This window comes from Alosa sapidissima, chromosome 1, assembly GCF_018492685.1.
Source record: "Alosa sapidissima isolate fAloSap1 chromosome 1, fAloSap1.pri, whole genome shotgun sequence".
NCBI lineage: Eukaryota > Metazoa > Chordata > Actinopteri > Clupeiformes > Clupeidae > Alosa > Alosa sapidissima.
The window spans coordinates 32560732-32578380 of NC_055957.1; the positions used below are offsets into that span (position 1 = coordinate 32560732).

The 17649-nt window shown below is 43.2% G+C and overlaps 1 protein-coding gene across 4 annotated transcripts in view; it reads left to right on the forward strand.

Annotated features, from left to right (window-relative positions):
- pld1a (phospholipase D1a) overlaps window positions 1-17649 on the forward strand; it is a 32222-nt gene that overhangs the window by 3712 nt on the left and 10861 nt on the right. For 3 of the 4 annotated variants that reach the window (XM_042110240.1, XM_042110082.1, XM_042110321.1), the window contains exons 2-14: window positions 4658-4822; window positions 5629-5789; window positions 6049-6188; window positions 7375-7483; window positions 8044-8109; window positions 8479-8537; window positions 8930-9022; window positions 9537-9689; window positions 9888-10037; window positions 10299-10382; window positions 15033-15114; window positions 16921-17031; window positions 17166-17357. In XM_042110240.1, coding sequence (XP_041966174.1) covers window positions 4723-4822; window positions 5629-5789; window positions 6049-6188; window positions 7375-7483; window positions 8044-8109; window positions 8479-8537; window positions 8930-9022; window positions 9537-9689; window positions 9888-10037; window positions 10299-10382; window positions 15033-15114; window positions 16921-17031; window positions 17166-17357 — 1500 coding nt within the window. In that variant the 5' untranslated portion in view covers window positions 4658-4722. Of the gene's footprint in view, window positions 1-4639; window positions 4823-5628; window positions 5790-6048; window positions 6189-7374; window positions 7484-8043; window positions 8110-8478; window positions 8538-8929; window positions 9023-9536; window positions 9690-9887; window positions 10038-10298; window positions 10383-15032; window positions 15115-16920; window positions 17032-17165; window positions 17358-17649 lie in introns of all 4 variants that reach the window. The other variant, XM_042110164.1, reaches the window with a different exon arrangement.

A 17649-nucleotide genomic window follows, 5' to 3' on the forward strand; every position in this document is an offset into this window, starting at 1 on the left:
GGGCTTGACGAACATAAGATTTGGCTCACTGAAAAGTTCAGTGTGACGGTCGATATATGCTCAAATGTGCTTGTGTGTTAGACACTCTGTGTGTATGTATGTGTGTGTGGGTGTTTCTATGTGTTTTTCTATTATATTGTGGACTGTACTGTATTTGTGTCTAAACACACCATGACGTTGTTTGAGACGGGCAGCGAGTTGTGCCAGTTGTGTGTGTCTTGGGTCTTGTTCGATCTTGTGTCATGTCTGTGTGAGGGGCTTTTGTGCCAGCGCTGGAATGTGCCAGTGCCTCTCCTGGCCCCAGCTGGACATGTGGACAGTGGAGGCCCTCCTAAGGGGTTCCCTGTCACAGCCAGAGTCTCCGGCCTCGGCTCCTGTTATCACAGCTGTTCTCCGGGCACGCCGCAAATCCAGCCACTTCTCTTGCATTCTTCTTGTTTTGGTAGTGCAGAATTGATATGTTATGGCACGAATGCGAATGAGGGAGAAGTCTGGATTTCACACAAAACGTTTGTATGCGAGATGAACATTGACTTTCGTAAAAAATATAAGATGAGATTGTTTTCAGTGACAGCTCTATCTGAAAGTTGTGCTGTTTCATAGTCTTCAGCGAGGTGATGGTTAACTGGTTTGCCCAAGCCCTCAGTCTTGGATAAAGCCATCAGTGAGTCTTGTCAGTAGGGCATCAGTCATTCATAAGAAGATGGAAGGGATTTAATCCTGCCCTAGTAGGCAAAGTTTCATTTAGTGACACTTACTGTAGTGCTTGAGGCACAGGCATGACGGTGTGTAAGCACAACGTAATATCTAATACGACATAATAGCACATTGCTAAACAAGGTGAGAATTTATGACTTATGTTTGTCTATGTCTATGACTGTCTTTTATTCATTTTGTCTTCTGTTTTCATGTTTCAAAAAAGTTGTGTAGCTTAGGGTGAGACCAGCAAGAAGTATTTGCATTGTGGGTGAATGAATTAGTCAATTCACATATTTCAGTGTTGCTGCGGTCTGACTGTGAGGACTGTGAGGTTTTGGAGTGATTTTGCATTTGATGACGTGTGGCGTGCTATTGTGAAACACTGGCTGAGGCATGGCCAGAACCGAGTCATGGTGTGTCATATTTCACATTTGTTTGATGATGGTAAACGCACACCTTGTGAGGTGCTCACGATGGTAAATAAGACTTTAATTTAGAAGAAGTGTCGTGGCACACTCAGAACTTCAATATGCAGTTATTTATTACACCAACGTTTCGGCTTGCGCCTTCATCAGGGTAATTTTCACACATTTCTTTAGCTGCCTTCGCCAAGCACGAGGCAAGACGACAGGCAGGCAGGAGCCTCCCCTGGCCGTGCCGGCCGCTGACACATTGGCCTGTTGCGTAACGACGACGTCCGTCCTCCTCCAAAACGCTGCCCAGCCCTGTCCCACTGTTGCCCGTGACAACAGCAGCGAGCACAGGCAGGAACTGGTGCGTAGGAAGCGAGAGCTGATATTCCATCGGGTCCGGAGCACAGAGGAAGCGGCGTGTCCCGCAGGGCTGCCCCGGAGTAGCCTCTCTCACGCTGAAGTCCTGCTGATACTGGCTCAACTACACAGAGCAGAGAAGGGAAGGGGGGGGGGTCACTTTCACTCACTACACTCCCTATCTTAACGTTTCTGCTGAATCATAGTGACTGAAGTCTCTGTTGGGGTGTTATTTCATGGGCTCTTGCTGTTATTGGTGTGGATGATGAGCTGACAGGAAACCCCAACTTGACCCAGTGATCTTGAGTAGTGCTCAGCTCATTCATGTGCTATACGGCACAGACACAACGTACTGTAAGCATGGCTTTGTACATGGTGTGTTGTGTGTGTTGCCTATTTGAGAACAATGTTGTTCTCTGCGCTGAGCTGGATGTGCAGCATGCATGGCGCACTCCCAAAAATAAACCCTCCTTCTATCTTTGCTGTCAGCATTACGTTCCTAGAGAGATTCAGGTCAAAGTATTTTTCAGTTGTGTGCAGGGACGCCTCCCTCTGAACCCCACAGCAGAGGGTGAATCGGAGCGGGGGGGGGGGGGGGGTTGGGGGGGGTAGCTTTGTGTCAGCTTACATGATGAATCCTCTAAATGTGAAGACATAGTTTAATAAAAGTGTGTGAGTAACAGCTAAATGATGCATGGTGAATCGTGTGACTGTGAAGACATAGTGGGGTGTGTGTGGGAACACAGCCTCCACCTCACCCTTATGCCTCTCCTGGGTGACTTCACTCTAAACTGGGAGTAACAGAAACCTCACAGTCATGTCACACCATAAAACTGTGACTGAAATGGCTGAAACTCTCACAGCCTCTGTGTGGTCCTACATTCTCCTCCATTTTGTTTGTTTTTGACAGAGATATGAGCATGCTTCTGGGGTCTCGCCTGAAGTCTTACATGACTTGTAAGTGTAAGCAGAAAGAGGAAAAATCTCCACCCACAGAAGTATGTGGATCTCCCAGACAGAGAGATGGGGGAGGGTTCAGACAGACTCCACCAGTTCAGACATGTTGGAGAGAGAGGCTTCCAGAACTGGCCGCTGGTTGAGTTAAGAGTGGCGTAATGGATAAATCTGCGGCCAAATTAACTACCAACTTTTTTTTTCTTTCGGTTGGGTTCTCTCACAAAACAGAAATCTTTTCAAAGCCTCTTTTGAACTTTGGTCTTAGTTTTGCCCATTCCATGTGCTTATTCTTTATGGTTCTAACTGCATGTTTAGGATAGTGAGAGAGAAAGATAATACATTTTCTTTGAATAGTCAGTATATTTTGGTGGAGTGTGTGCACTTTAAATAGAGGCTGGCAGCTGAAGCCCAGTGAGCAGAAGGGTAAGCAATGTGACATGGAGCATTCTACTGTCTAAAACCACCAGAAACAGAACCTTTAGAATGAGATATAAGATGTCTCTACATTCTTTAAAAACACACTGTTGCTGGTTGTACATCAGGTGCACTGTTTAGTAGTGATTCTGACTATAATGATTGCTTCTCTGTCTAACCCTGATCCCTGGAACTAGCAATAAAGATTTCTGGACGTGATATGCTGCTATATTATAGCTCTGTTGTTCATTTTCAGAGGAGTGTTTTAAGTGTGTATTTGTGTGTACGTGTGTGCATGTGTGTGTGTTTATATGTGTGTGTGTGTGTGTGTGTTATCATGCAGAGTAAGGATGGTGGTGCCAGTCACGGCTGACATGCTTCACCGTATTATAGCCCTCTTTTATGGAACCCATTCAACTACTTCCTGAGAAACTCACATCCTGGTCTGCATAATGACCATATCTATGACAGATGGCTGGTCTGAGGTTAGCATTGGACTCGGCCCATCGTGAATGTAGTTAGGACACATTTAACATGGCTCACTCTGTACCTGACAGTCTTTGGACCTTAATTTAAATGGTGGGCAAATTGCAAAGTCTAAGGCCTATTTAAAGTCAATTTAATAACAAGTCAAATTAGCTCATTTATTGTGATGAGCAAGATCCTGATATAAGCACTAACAACTATCTTGCCTGTCACTGTAGTGGAGATATCAGCATATATTGGTGAGTTTCATGAGATTGTGGAGATATAGTGAGTGACTAAAGCTTTTGTAGTGGCTAGGCTACAAGTTTTCATGATGACAGAGGCATATGTGTAACATACAAATCTGTGCACACACACATGCCAAAATCAGTATAGTGTACTTTCCTCCCATGGAGGAGTCTGTGTGTGAAAGGCCTTGCATGTAAGACCTCCCCTGTCCTCCGCACAGCTGCATAGCTAATGGCTTACAAAGAATGAAGGACGGACGGGTTCTTCAGAGTCAACAGCCTACGTGACCCTCCAGCTATTTATAATGCATGGGTGACATTATTTTCCCAAAACATGCAACGTCCACAGAGATTCCAGCGGCCAAATGTCATAGAAAAATATTTTGGATGTGCTAAATTCAGAAAACATTCTTTAAATGTGCTTAGAGTTTTATTATTACACATACAGTAATTAAGATATTCATGGATTTAACCCTCAGTCAGGACTTTTGAAAGTCTCTCTCTCTCTCTGTTTTTGTGTTTTTTATGTGATGTTATAGATTCAAATTTATGTACTGTTTGTGTCATACAATAACAAGGTCATGTTGTAGGATTAATTGTATCATGCATTAATGACTGTAAACACCTTAACTCTCAATGGAATGTAGGATATGTTTGTGAGTCACGCACACAGATATGAGATAGAGATATGAAGACCTCCCTGATACAGGGAAATGAAACAGCTGTGTGTGTGTGTGTGTGTGTGTGCGTGTGGGTGGATGTGTGTGTGTGTGTGTGTGCGTGTGGGTGGATGGGTGTGTGTGTGTGTGTGTGCGTGTGGGTGGATGGGTGTGTGTGTGTTGGTAGCTGAGAGCTGACTGACAGTGCATACACATGTATAAAACACTGCCGACACTGACACCCTCCTGGTCAAGACAATTTGATGTTTAGACCTTTTCAAACAACGAAAAACGCTGTTAAAGGCTGAAGTGGCCACACCTCTCTTTAATTAGAACACTGGCATGAGAGAATCCTCTCCAGCAAGGACATATAGTGGCAGACTTCCAGCCAGATGTTTGTCCCTTACATGGTCACTCATTAACCCAGAGTGGTGTCCCTCGCCAGACGTGCCCTGCCCGCGGAGCTGACTGCTGAGGAGGGCCCTGGCGCCCGGGTCCACCAGAAGCAACATGAACCTGGTCAGCGAAGACATGAGTGACACCATGGATAACCTGGACACCCGAGAGCTGGACTTCGGGGATGAGGAGGAGGTGGACTTACCCCACACAGGTAAGGAAGACAGTTTTATATCAGATGGAGGGATCCTTCCAGAGGGTGCTTTTGTTTTATTTTGTTTGTTTTTGTTTTGTTTTGTTTGTTTGTTTTTCACTTCATTTGTCCCTCAAACCTCTAGCCAAAAATCATTAAATTTATAAATGTGTGTAACACCAGTGTCCAATCAACATGGGTGACTTGTTTTCGGATATGTAGACAAACTCAACTACTCAAACTAAGACTATGTAGGCTTTAGGCAAAGGGCACTTAAAGAAATTACCATTTGAGTGCTAGTTTTGTTGAGCTGAATCCATCCTGTAAGTAATCGTGTTCCCTAATTGTTTCAGTAACATGATATGGTAGCTGAAGACATTAAAAAACAACAACAAGATAGCAATTCTATCTGTCCTTGGGTTACGTAAATCAACCCTTTGGACAAACTCTTTGAGTGGAAATAACATTTGGGCCAGCCAGGAAGCCAGAGAGCAATTAGGACGTGAAAGGGCAGACAACAAACTGTATCTGTGTTGGACAGAAACCAGTACAACATGCTGATGTGTGCTGCCTCTGCAGGCCAACACACACACACACACACACACACACATACATAAACACACACACACACATACATGAACACACACACAAACAGACACACACACACACACACACACACATACATAAACACACACACACACACACACACAATCATAAACACACTAACGCAAACACAAACACACACACCCTCACCCACTACAAGTCTGTCTGCATACCTGCAAGTGCTTACATGCCGCCTGTGCTGTTGTGTTGACTGTGTTCTCCAGGAGACTCCCGCATCCCCTTCACAGCCGTGTACCAGACAATGGGCTTCAAAGAGGCCGAGGCCAAGATCTACCTGGTGACCATGCCAATCACCGCCAAGATTCTGGAAGTGGAGCGCACCGCAACGGCACATGACCGCTTCACCCAGAGGGGTGCTTCCAAGGTTAGGGGGAGGACACATGTCTGGTGGCATAATCTCTCTCTCTCTCTTTTCTTTCTATCCCAGGCTCTGTCTTTCTCTGGTGTTTGGAATGCGCTTCCACTGAATAAGTGCCAAGATATGAATGAAAGTAATACCTTTCCACTTAGTATCATACAAATCAGATGGGTGGATAAAAAGACTGTGTGTTATCTCAGAAGACAGCCTGTCTAAAATTCAAACCTCTCTTTCTCTCCTTCTCCCTCGCTCTTTCTCTCTCTAGATGGCAGCGGTATTTAAGATTGAGCTGCGGCATGGCACCTTTACCTGGGAGGTGAAACGGAAGCAGAAGCATTTCATGGAGCTGCACAGGGAGTTGCTACGCTACAAAACCCTTATGAGGATTCCCCTACCTTCCCGCAGGTGAGCAGAGAGCCCAGGGAGACGAGAGGAGAAGAGAGGAGAGAAGAGGAGAGGAGAGGGGAGGAGAGGAGAGGAGAGGGGAGGGGAGGGGAGAGGAGAGGGGGGGAGAGAAGAGGGGAGGGGAGGAGAGGAGAGGAGAGGGGAGGAGAGGAGAGGGGAGGGGAGGAGAGGAGAGGAGGGGAGAGGAGAGGGGAGGAGAGGAGAGGGGAGGGGAGGAGAGGAGAGAGGAGGGAAGGAGAAGGGAGGAGAGGGGATGACAGGGGAGAAGGGGAAAGGAGAGGACAGGAGGGGAGAAGGAGAGAGGAGAGGAGAGAGGAGATGAGAGGAGAGGAGGGGAGAAGAGAAGAGAATAGAAGAGGAGAGGAGAAGAGAGGAGAGATGGGGAGGAAAGGAGGGGATATGAGAGGAAGAACTTGTATGAATCAACACTGTGTGTTATTTATATGTTGTGTGTCAGCACCTCATACATTTAAAGAAGCACTATGCAGGTCTGGTTATTCCTTCCTGTTTCTGGGTTTTTGCCGGACTTGGGCACGCATTTTTCACTACACAGCTCCCCCTGCAGCTTCAGTAGCAAGTGACTGCTACGCTAAACCCCCTCTAGCTATCGAGCTAGTCATCAAGAAACCAAGCTAAACACATACAGGGCTCACAATAAAACGGTCGAGCAAACACATTGTTCAAGAGACTATCAAACCACATTACAAAGACAAAGTTCACCCAAGGGTAGGCTACTTACAATTTCAACAGCAACAAAGCCAAGTCGGCGTCTGTTTTGCAGTCTTCTTCAAAAGTACAATCTGACTACATTTTCGAGGCGCGATTGGATACTTCCGCTGAGTCACATCCGGATTTACGTGGACCGGGTCCAGAAAGTTGCATATTCGGTTTTTCCACAGAGAAGCGAAAGGGGGAGACGAAGCACTCACCAAACGACCCAGAAAGTGTTGTACAACCATCAGAACGACTCTCAACCTGCATAATTAAGGTCATTTTTGCTAAAATTGTTGCATAGTGCTTCTTTAAAAGCTCTGGGTGCCAATGGTTTATACCTGGTTAAGCTCTGGGTGCCAATGGTTTATACCTGGTTAAGCTCTGGGGGTCAATGGTTTATACCTGATTAAGCTCTGGGGGTCAATGGTTTATACCTGCTCTCTCTCTCCTCCTCTCTCTCTTTCTCTGTCAGTCACACAGTGAGGAGGAAGAGCATCAGGAAGAGTGAGGCAAGGCAGATGCCCAACCTGCCACGAGGAGGAGACGACCTGGCCAGAGAGGAGCAGGTGTCCAGCCGGAGGGTGAGAGGCTCACCATACGCACACACACACACACACAAACACACACACACACACAGGAAGTGGTACACCTCTTACAAGATGAACTTTGTTAGTTTAGTTAATGGGTCCCCAGTACATTGAGAATCTGAATTCCTACATTGTGTTACTTTAATACACCCCCTCTGACCCCAAACACACACACACACACACACACACACACACATAAACCAGTAAAGCGCTCCAAAGCGCTTAGCTCCTGTTTTACTAGGCTAATGTTTGCACACCTCATTCTATTTCCCAGACTAGCAAATAACATGTGACCAATTTAAGCAATCAATGGCACTTGAGACAGCATCACATCTGATGACTGTAGTCATCACCGTACACACTCTACAGACTGTCCATACCCTCTACATCATGATGAATACGACGCAATACATATGCTATGAGATCAGAACACATCACACATTTGCATGTGCAATCTTTAGTCTTTTGTTTTTCTGATAAATCTGTTATCAATTAACCAACAAACCTAACTCAGACAAATAATACATACCGATACTTATTTGGTCTTTTGGCAGAGACAACTGGAAGACTATCTGAACAAGCTGCTGAGAATGTCCATGTACAGGCAGTACCATGCCACAGTAAGCCGATTTCCATAAATGTCAGTTCATAGACTACATGGGAGAGGTGTGCTATTCTAGTCAAAACTGTAGTTAGGAGATTGATTCCTGTGAAAGGAAATGATGTATTTCATATCTACGATAAAAGAGTTGCTCTGTGTTTGAGCCTGAGGCTGGAGCAGTTATCTGTTCCCTAGGCAGTAGTTATCAAAAATACCCTCAGTATCCAGCAGTTCCCCAGTCTTTCTCATGGGTCACGTTCTCTATGCTAAGACCATGTTTGATTTTTTTCTCCTGAGTATTATTTTCTTTTCAGTAGATAAAATTAAGTGCTGGCTTTTAATTGGGTTCTTTGATGGTGTTAATCGCCTGCCTTTTCCTTCTTCAAAGATGGAGTTTATCGATGTGAGCCAGATGTCCTTCATTCATGACTTGGGACCAAAAGGCTTGTGAGGACACTTTCTTTTTTCTTTCCTTTTTTGCAGTAATGTATGTCTGCATCCTGTGTGAGACTAAACTCACTGTCACTGTTATCATTGCAATTGCAATATGGCTAATATATGGCTGCATCTATTTCCTCAAATACATATTACACATATCCTCTTTCATGGAAAATAATATCAAACCCATAAAGAGCTTGTTGTCTTATATGTCCTTGTGCTGTCTGTGAGTCTGAAATGTATGTCTATGATTATATATCTTTGCCTTGTCTGTGAATCTTAAATGTGTGTCTGTGAGCATGTCCTTGCCTTGTATGTGAGTCTTAAATGTATGTCTGTGAGCATTTGTCTTTGCCATGTCTGTAAAGTGTAAACTGCTCTGTCATCTCTGTGGGTTCCAGAGAGGGGATGATCCACAAAAGGTCTGGTGGACATCGCATCCCAGGAATCAACTGCTGCGGTCAGGGCAAGGTCTGCTACCGCTGGTCAAAAAGGTCAGTGACACGACAGAAGCCTCATGTGTGCCAACTTTAGATAAACTACCGCTTCGCACATACTATAAATAGATTGCACACTGGATTACACAAAGCATCCAAAAAGGCAGCACGAGGATGCAAGACAGTTGAAGAAGTGCATGGTTGAAGAAGTTCCCTTTGAGAGAAACCAGATAAGCCCCTTTGAACACAATCATCTTTCTCAGCTCTATCAGCAGTCTTCTGTGGCCAAATTGCACGAACACAGCAGAGAGGGGCCTTAGAGAGAGATTACCCACAGTGAGACCAGCTGAATACCATGATTAGTGCTGTTGTCTCCTTGAAGCTTTGGCACACACCCAGCCTCTCTGGCTCAGCTGATAGGCCCCTCTGTGGCACTGGCACAGGCTGTAATTTTGATGCCATTTAAGGGATGCCACAGACACATTTGCATGCCCAACAGTGACGCTGATTGCTTTGGGTTATCATTGAGGTGGCTGTCTGCCCTCTAAGATGTCTCTCCCTCTATTATTAGGTGGCTGGTGGTCAAGGACTCCTTTTTGCTGTACATGAAGCCAGACACTGGGGCCATCTCCTTTGTGCTCCTGTTGGACAAGAAGTTCAGGGTCAAAATGGACTCCAAAGAGACAGAGACGCGTCACGGGGTGAGGATCGACAGCCTCGGCAGGTGCGTCTCCTCTTGCCGCCATCTTAGCTCAGAGCAGTGACCACCTCCTGCAAGGCATACCATATCATTCAGAATGCAAGGAGTGTAACACTGCCTCAGTCAATTCCATATCCAAATAAACAATGACATTAGTGATGATATGATGTCATAACATATGATCTCTGTCTATCTCTCTCTCTCTCTCTCTGTCTGTTTTAGGACACTGGTGATCAAATGCAATAGTTACCGGCATGCACGCTGGTGGGGGCAGTCCATTGAGAACTTTGTGCGGGAGCATGGCAAGCCCTTCCTCAGGGACCATCGCTTTGAATCTTTCGCTAGAGAAGAGAAGAACATCCTAGCCAAATGGTAATAGTCTCTACACACTAAAGTATACACTATACTACTCAGCACAGTCTCTACACACTAAAGTATACACTATACTACTCAGCACAGTCTCTACACACTACTAAAGTATACACTATACTACTCAGCACAGTCTCTACACACCCTTTCAAGTTTACTTCAGACTTCTTGTTGACATCTTTAAATATAGAGATATACTGTACATAAGAATGCAGATTTCTCTGTTCATTTGATATTGATTCAGCTTGCCTGTTCAAACTGTAGGTATGTCAATGGTAAAACATACATGGAGGACCTAGCCAATGCTATGGAGGAGGCGAGAGAGGAGATCTTTATTACTGACTGGTGGTAAGAAGGAATTCACTTTATTGTACTCGACTGTTATACTGTACTGACTTCAATACATTTCCTTCAGGATTAATAAAGTATATTCACATTTTATCAATAGGCTTAGTAATTCCATTATAAATAGCCAAGGGGTGCTTGATCACAGTTGAAGTGCTGATCCCTTAGTGAATATGGTACTATTATATTCATACCTTAAAATAGCCAGCCCAAAATAGCCCATGTCATGTGATCCAGGTGTGTGTGTGTGTGTGTGTGTGTGTATGTGCACATTGTGTAAGATTGGATTTCAGTTAAGACATTGCTGTCAAAGTAAACTGACACCCTGTATGCAAATTAAAGAGGCACCAATCTTCTGTATGACAAATGGTCTTGTATGCTTTTACAAGTTTACTACACTTCCTTATGAACAAAACCTGAAGAGACGTTAGTGTCCCTCAGCTTTCTGTCACACTGTACTCTAAATGCACATGTCTTACTGCGGTGAGCGCTGAGCTCTGAGCTGTTTCACTCACAAATATAAAACACTGTAAACTGACAAAGACACGGGCTAAATGAGGGGGGGGGGGTATTTTGTTATTACATTTCCTTGCATAATATTTATGTGGATGTAGTGCACTTATGACCACTGAGGCTACGGCCTTACACACCTGATAGCACTTACCACGCTCATGCCTCTCTTCTCTCCCCTACTTCTTTCCTCTCCTCTTCCCTCCCCTACTTCTTTCCTCTCCTCTTCCCTCCTCTACCTCCTCTTCTACCACTTCTCCTCCTACCATTCATTGACTAGTACTTAAACTGTAAGCACACATATTCTCTAGTACTAGCAGAGGTGGAAAAAGTATGAAAATATTGTACTCAAGTAAAAGTACCAATACCTTGACATATTACTCAAGTACAAGTTAAAATACCGAAAATGTACTTAAGTAAAAGTAAAAAGTAGTTCATTTAAAATGTACTTTAAGTAAAAGTTACTTAGTTACTTTTTTTTTTTTTTTTTTTGGGGGGGGGGGGTGTACCAGAACAACCAGTTTTACCAGAGACTTTCTAATGAGGAAATCAAAAAATCCCACTCCCACAGCACTCAAAAAATCCTCCATAGTAATGCATGGGGTTAGTCAGTTGTCTACAAATATCACAACCCTTCCGCGGCAAAACGTTGACATGTGAATACATTGAGCCAATCATGTGGTGTGTTGTAAAATACATTGAGCCAATCATGTGGTGTGCTGTGAAGACATCGTGCCAATCATCTGTTGTGATCTCGCTGCTGGAGCAAGATTGGTGTCGTGAAGCCTTACGCACACGCATTTCTGCTGAAATAGATGCACGATAAGTGCCCAAAAAGTGTTGCAATATGGCTGCCGAGTGGAGGTACTTGCCTGAAAGGGACTTTGGTCCTAGCTCGAGTTGCTGCAGCTAAGGCAGCCATGTTCATGCTCCCAGTGTGTAGCGCTGTAGCTGCAGCAACTCGAGCTAGGTAAAACCGATTGTTTCAGTTTTGTTCATACCGACAGTACTCGGTGACGTTGAGAAATGGAGATCTATATGAAAAATCACCGGAGTTCTCCTTTAAGAGCAGTAGTTGATTTTCAAAGTTAGTTGCACTCATCCTTGCGTCGCTTTGCAGTGAACAGTAATCCAGCACAACTGAAAAACCCCTCACAGGCAGCTGAGGCAGGCAGGCCAATGTTGAGTTGCAGAGAGTTTTTTTTATATTTGGAAACGAGCAGAAGGTTCAGCAGATTAAAGGGCGTCAAACTGGGGGGGGGGGGGGAGTATAGGGCCCCAATGGAGGAGAGGGCCCTTGAAAAGTGGAATACGGGGGGTTCACATAAAAAATCCAAACAACTTCATAAGTAGAGTCATGTGTAATGAAGTGGAATAACACAGGGAAAAAGTATTGAACAAGAAAAAGCACTAAGGCAAGGAAATGGAAGGAACGAGCTGGAATCTGTAAGTAGTAGTAGAGTAGGTTTTTCATTACCAAGGTGTCACACAAGAAACATTTCATGATGGATAAAAGCAAAAAGCTCTCCCAAGACCTTTGCATCCTTATTGTGGCAAAACATATCAATGAAACTGGTTACACAGATGCATTTCAAAACTTCAGAATCTTCAGTAAGCAGCATGGGAGCCATTATCTGCAAGTGGAAGAAACATCAGTGCCATGCAGGATCTCCTCGCAATATTTCTGACCAGGGAGTCAGAAGGATAGTCAATTCCAAGAGCCAAGGACCACTCGGAGAAAGCTCCAGAAAGACTTGAAGGCAGCCAATTCAATTAAACAGTTCTGGAAGTAACTAAAGATCAGGATTCACAAGAGGGACCCCTGGAATCTGTTTAGAACAATGGGCCAAAATCACACCTGATACTGTGACTAATACGTTTTGTCATACAGGAAATGTCTTGAAGCTGTCTTTACAAACAAAGGCTTTTCCACAAAGTATTGAAGAAATTTCAGTAGGCACGTTCAATACTTTTTTCCTGTGTCATTCCACTTACAATCCTTGTAATTCCACTTACAACTGTCAATACACATATACACAATTATATGTGTGTTAATATAATGTGTGGTGAAAATTTCGAATAGACTCATTGGAAGTTTAAGCTAATTACTGAAAAAAAAAAAAAAAAAAAAAAAAAAAATATATATATATATATATATATATATATATATATATATATATATATATATATATATATATATATATATATATATGTCCACCATATATTTATTTTACCTGAATATTTTAACTTCATAAATGTCAAAATGAATGTCAGACGAAATTTAAAGTTTGACTGACTGGATTTTGTATACAAAACATAGTGAAAACTGTCTAAGGCATAGGTTCTCAAAGTGCGGCCCGCGGAAACATTTCTGGCGGCCCGCGATAACATCTGTAAAACTGTTAAAACTGTACAACTGTACTGTGTGCTTTAAAAAGAATTAATCTCCGTTTAGTGGTGTTTAGTGGCCGTCAGGTTTTCCTGTGGTGCTTTGGTAGCTGGAATTGGCCCTGAATAAGGCCTATGCTGATAAGAAGCAAGGCACACTGAGACTGTTTGTTCTAAATACTGGTAAGCTTGTACTTGAAATGGACTGCACACAGAACTGTTATATCCCACATTAGTCTGTTGAGGGTAGAGAACCCCAGGGATTGTGTGTGCATTGCAGATTTCACAAGTTTTGCCAGGTTTAGCCTCAGTTATGAATTAAAATGTGTTTAATGCAATAAATATACTGTAAACTGTAGAGATGCAACCTGGTCATTAAAATGATTACAAATAGGATTTATTTTCCAGGGTTTTTTTTTCTCCCCCCGCCCCTTTGGCGGCCCTCAGTTCAATGTTGGGTTCCTGAATTGGCCCTCATCAATCAAAACTTTGAGAACCTCTGGTCTAAGGTCACTCTCACTCTCCCTTGCTAAAGAGCTAAATGGTTTAGTCCGCCTGCACGATTTATAAGGTAGTCTTATCTTTTGTTTATTTAGTTGAGCATCGCTAGTAGTGGACCGCTAATTGTTGTGCTGCTGGTGCAATGTCTTTCTCCAAGAAAGCCAAGTCAGGTTACTAAAAAGAGAGACATCAAAATGAGGGGAAACAACTGCTAATAAACTTCTTTTCAAAGAAAGGTGAGCACGAACGTCAAAACACGAAATCCCATAGTGTTTGCTTGAATATCTCCGCTATCATTAGTGCTAAAACGAACTGAGACAACCCATTGAAATAGCGGAAAATACACTTTCATAGGTTAGGCTACACATGTAATCTGATGCATCTCGTGATCCAGCTCCATCACTTTCAGAAAGACTGCATGGCGCCAGCTTGATTCATGTCCTGTTGTAGGCTACATAGCCTGGTGAACCAGACCCACATTAAAATGTAGGGTCTGGGCACTCACCGTTCGCAGTGCTCAGTCCAAGGGGCGGGATAATCAGTTGTCTTTCAAATTACCTCTGCAGGCAATAGGACGCAATAGGATATTTGTTTTCAAGTAGCAGGGAATTCAAGCCAAACCATTGCAACTCTGCCATCAATCATTATGTTAAGCCCACCAAACGACTCTATACACGATTTCAATGTCCTGATTGAGTTTCGATTTCTGGAGCTCACAAGCCAGCGGGGAGTTGCTAGACTAGCCCTGGCAGCAAATGTAATTTGCCGCTAGGGGCGTGTCTAGATTTCTAGGCTAGGCTACATGTATATGCTGATCATTATCACTAGGCTAATGGTTAGGGCGAGATTTCTTTTCTCTCCCTTTCTGTTTTCTTTAGTCTTAACTTTTTTGGGGGGATTTTTTATGTAGCGAAGTACAATACTTCACTCAAAATGTAATCAAGTAAAATTTAAAATACCGATTTTATAAACTACTTAAAAAATACAAAATACACAGAAAAACTACTTAATACAGTAACGTGAGTAAATGTATTTCGTTACTTTCCACCTCTGAGTACTAGCATTCACAGACACATTGCTAATTCATAGCTAAGGTCTCATCTGCACTGTAACTTAAATGTTATTCTATTGCTGTAGCTGTAGCTCTGTAGCTTAAATGTTATTTTATTGCTCTAAGTCGTCTTGGATAAAAGTGTCTGCCTATTGAATAAATGTAAATGGAAATATACGACCACATTGTCCATTTGTGTGCAGGTTGAGTCCGGAGATCTTCCTCAAGCGGCCGGTGGTGGAGGGCAATCGATGGCGATTAGACTGCATTCTTAGACGGAAGGCAGTAAGTTCAACTTCTGCTCTGCTGATTTGAAAGCTCATTTTAGTGACACTTTGTTTAGCAATCTAATTGTTCTACAGTCTATTGCACCTTAAAGGTCGTTCTTTCAGTGTGTCTTGGCAGCGACAGGTATCAAAGTCTCATCACAGGTGTGCCTCAGGGATCAGTATTAGGGCCCCTGCTTTTCTCTATTTACACTACTTCCTTAGGTGATATCATTCGCTCCCATGGATTTGACTATCATTGATATCTGAGGACTCTAGTGTTTCCCATCGGATTTCTGCCTTAAAGGGAATATTCCACCATTTGGGGAATTACACTCATTTTCCACCTCCCCTTGAGTTAAACAATTGATTTTTACCTTTCTCCAGTTCATCCAGCCGTTCTCTGAGTCTGGCGATACCACTTTTAGCTACAGCCTAGCATAGATCATTGAATCGAATAAGTCCATTAGCATCTCGCCTGCTAGCATCATGTTTAAAAGTGACTAAGCTTTTCGGTAATTTTCCTATTTTAAACTGGTCTCCTCTCAAGTTAGAAAGTGTAATAAGACCAACGGAAAATCAAATGTAGCGATTTCTAGGCTGATTTGACATGGAACTATACTCTCATTCAGGCGTAATAATCCAGTCACTAACCGATTCGTCTGCTGCAGCTCAACCTTGTTGCTGGAAGTTAGCCTACAGGGACTATTTTCAGATGCTGCATGATATCATTGTGCTGCTGTGCCCATGGTGTTCCTTGATTATTACGCTGGAGAGTATAGTTCCTCAGCAGCACATCACACTATGATTCTTTGATTATTATTTAATTAATGATGTTATGTCAACTTCCTGAATTACTATTTGTGCGTGATCAATGTGTTTGGCGTGTTTCTTTGCGCGTGAGGACTGTTGCTTAATATTTGATCATGCATGTTTTTGGTGTGCCCAATGTCATGATGTTTGCTTTAGATGTCCGCCATGTAGGGGCGGTGTGCCCGTTTGCGGGTGTTTAGACTTCGCCGAAGAAATTAGTTAATTGGTCATTTAAACGCTGGCTTTTCTCTATGCAGGAGTTTGATGTTTCATGACGCGCGGTAAGGGGCTGTTGTGAGCCCTGCGGTCAGGTCTGCTTTGTATAGTGGCATGTATGCCTAGCCATGAGAGACCTATAAATATTTGTGTCGGTTAAATGTTTTGTTTGTCATTTTCTTTTTACTTCACGTCGGGTGCAACAGAGTGTCGTATATAGGAATTCGACTGTATTTTGATTATTTTGTCACGTTGTAAATAAAACACAATGGGCCCTCTTAAACCTGCTGTCTCAGCCTGATTTCTCCTTCACCACTCGGGTACTCTACTACACTGGGTTCCGCCAAGCAATTGTGCAAGACAACTCAAAACATCAATGTGGACTGAATGGCTGGGGAACATGTGTTTAATAGCAGCGATTAATATGCAACTAATGTACGGCAAGCTAGAAAAACAGGAGCCTGCTCTTGGTGGCTCTGGTCGATATTATCCTCTCTGTATCTTTGCCATTATTATTGTTATTGAATAAAACATTGATCTTTGCTTGTCTCATTAACCATGGTGTTCCCAGGCCAAACATTTGCAAGTGTGCAAAAAAATTAAATGCAAACAACTCACCGAAAGAGCAATTAATGTTTGTCGTAATCATGATTTCACAGTGACATCATTGGATCTGTTGATCGATAAACATCCACACTGAGACCATTGTGTGCCCTCATACAATCAATGGGCGTCTGTGCTTCTTAACATGATTAACCACACTGGCTAATGGTTCATTTTTCCTTGAACTTCTCAGCAACAAGGGGTGAAGATCTTTGTCATGCTGTACAAGGAAGTGGAGCTGGCACTTGGCATCAACAGTGAATACAGCAAGCGGACACTTATGCACCTACACCCTAACATCAAGGTAACACCTCTCTCTTAGTCTGTGTGAGTGTGCGTGCGTGCATGTGTGTTTGTGTGTGTGTGTGTGTGTGTGTGTGTGTGTGTGAATTGGTATGTGTTTCAAGTCCTACATAACTTGTCATCCTTTATACCCAGGTGATGAGACATCCTGATCATGTCTCGTCCTCTGTTTATCTCTGGGCACATCATGAAAAAATTGTGGTTATTGACCAATCCGTGGCCTTCGTTGGGGGGATTGACCTAGCCTACGGTCGCTGGGACGACAAGGAGCATCGACTGACAGATGTAGGAAGTGTCACCCGAGCCGTCACAATGGCGCTTGAACAGGTTAGAGAGGTTCTTTCTCTGCTGTGATAAGAAGGGCTGCCTGATAGTATCATATAACAATATTCTTTTTTTTAATTTTTTTATTTTTTTTTTTATTTGCAAACATCATCATTACAGAAAATGCAACACTACGACATGCACATGAATACTACATACGACAAACAGATGTACATTACATAAACACATACTGTAACTTAACAAGACATCACATTGACTTGGTCTTCCATAAACATAACACAACATAACATTAATAACAGAAAGGCTAAGGATGATTTGCGTCCAGGATGATTAC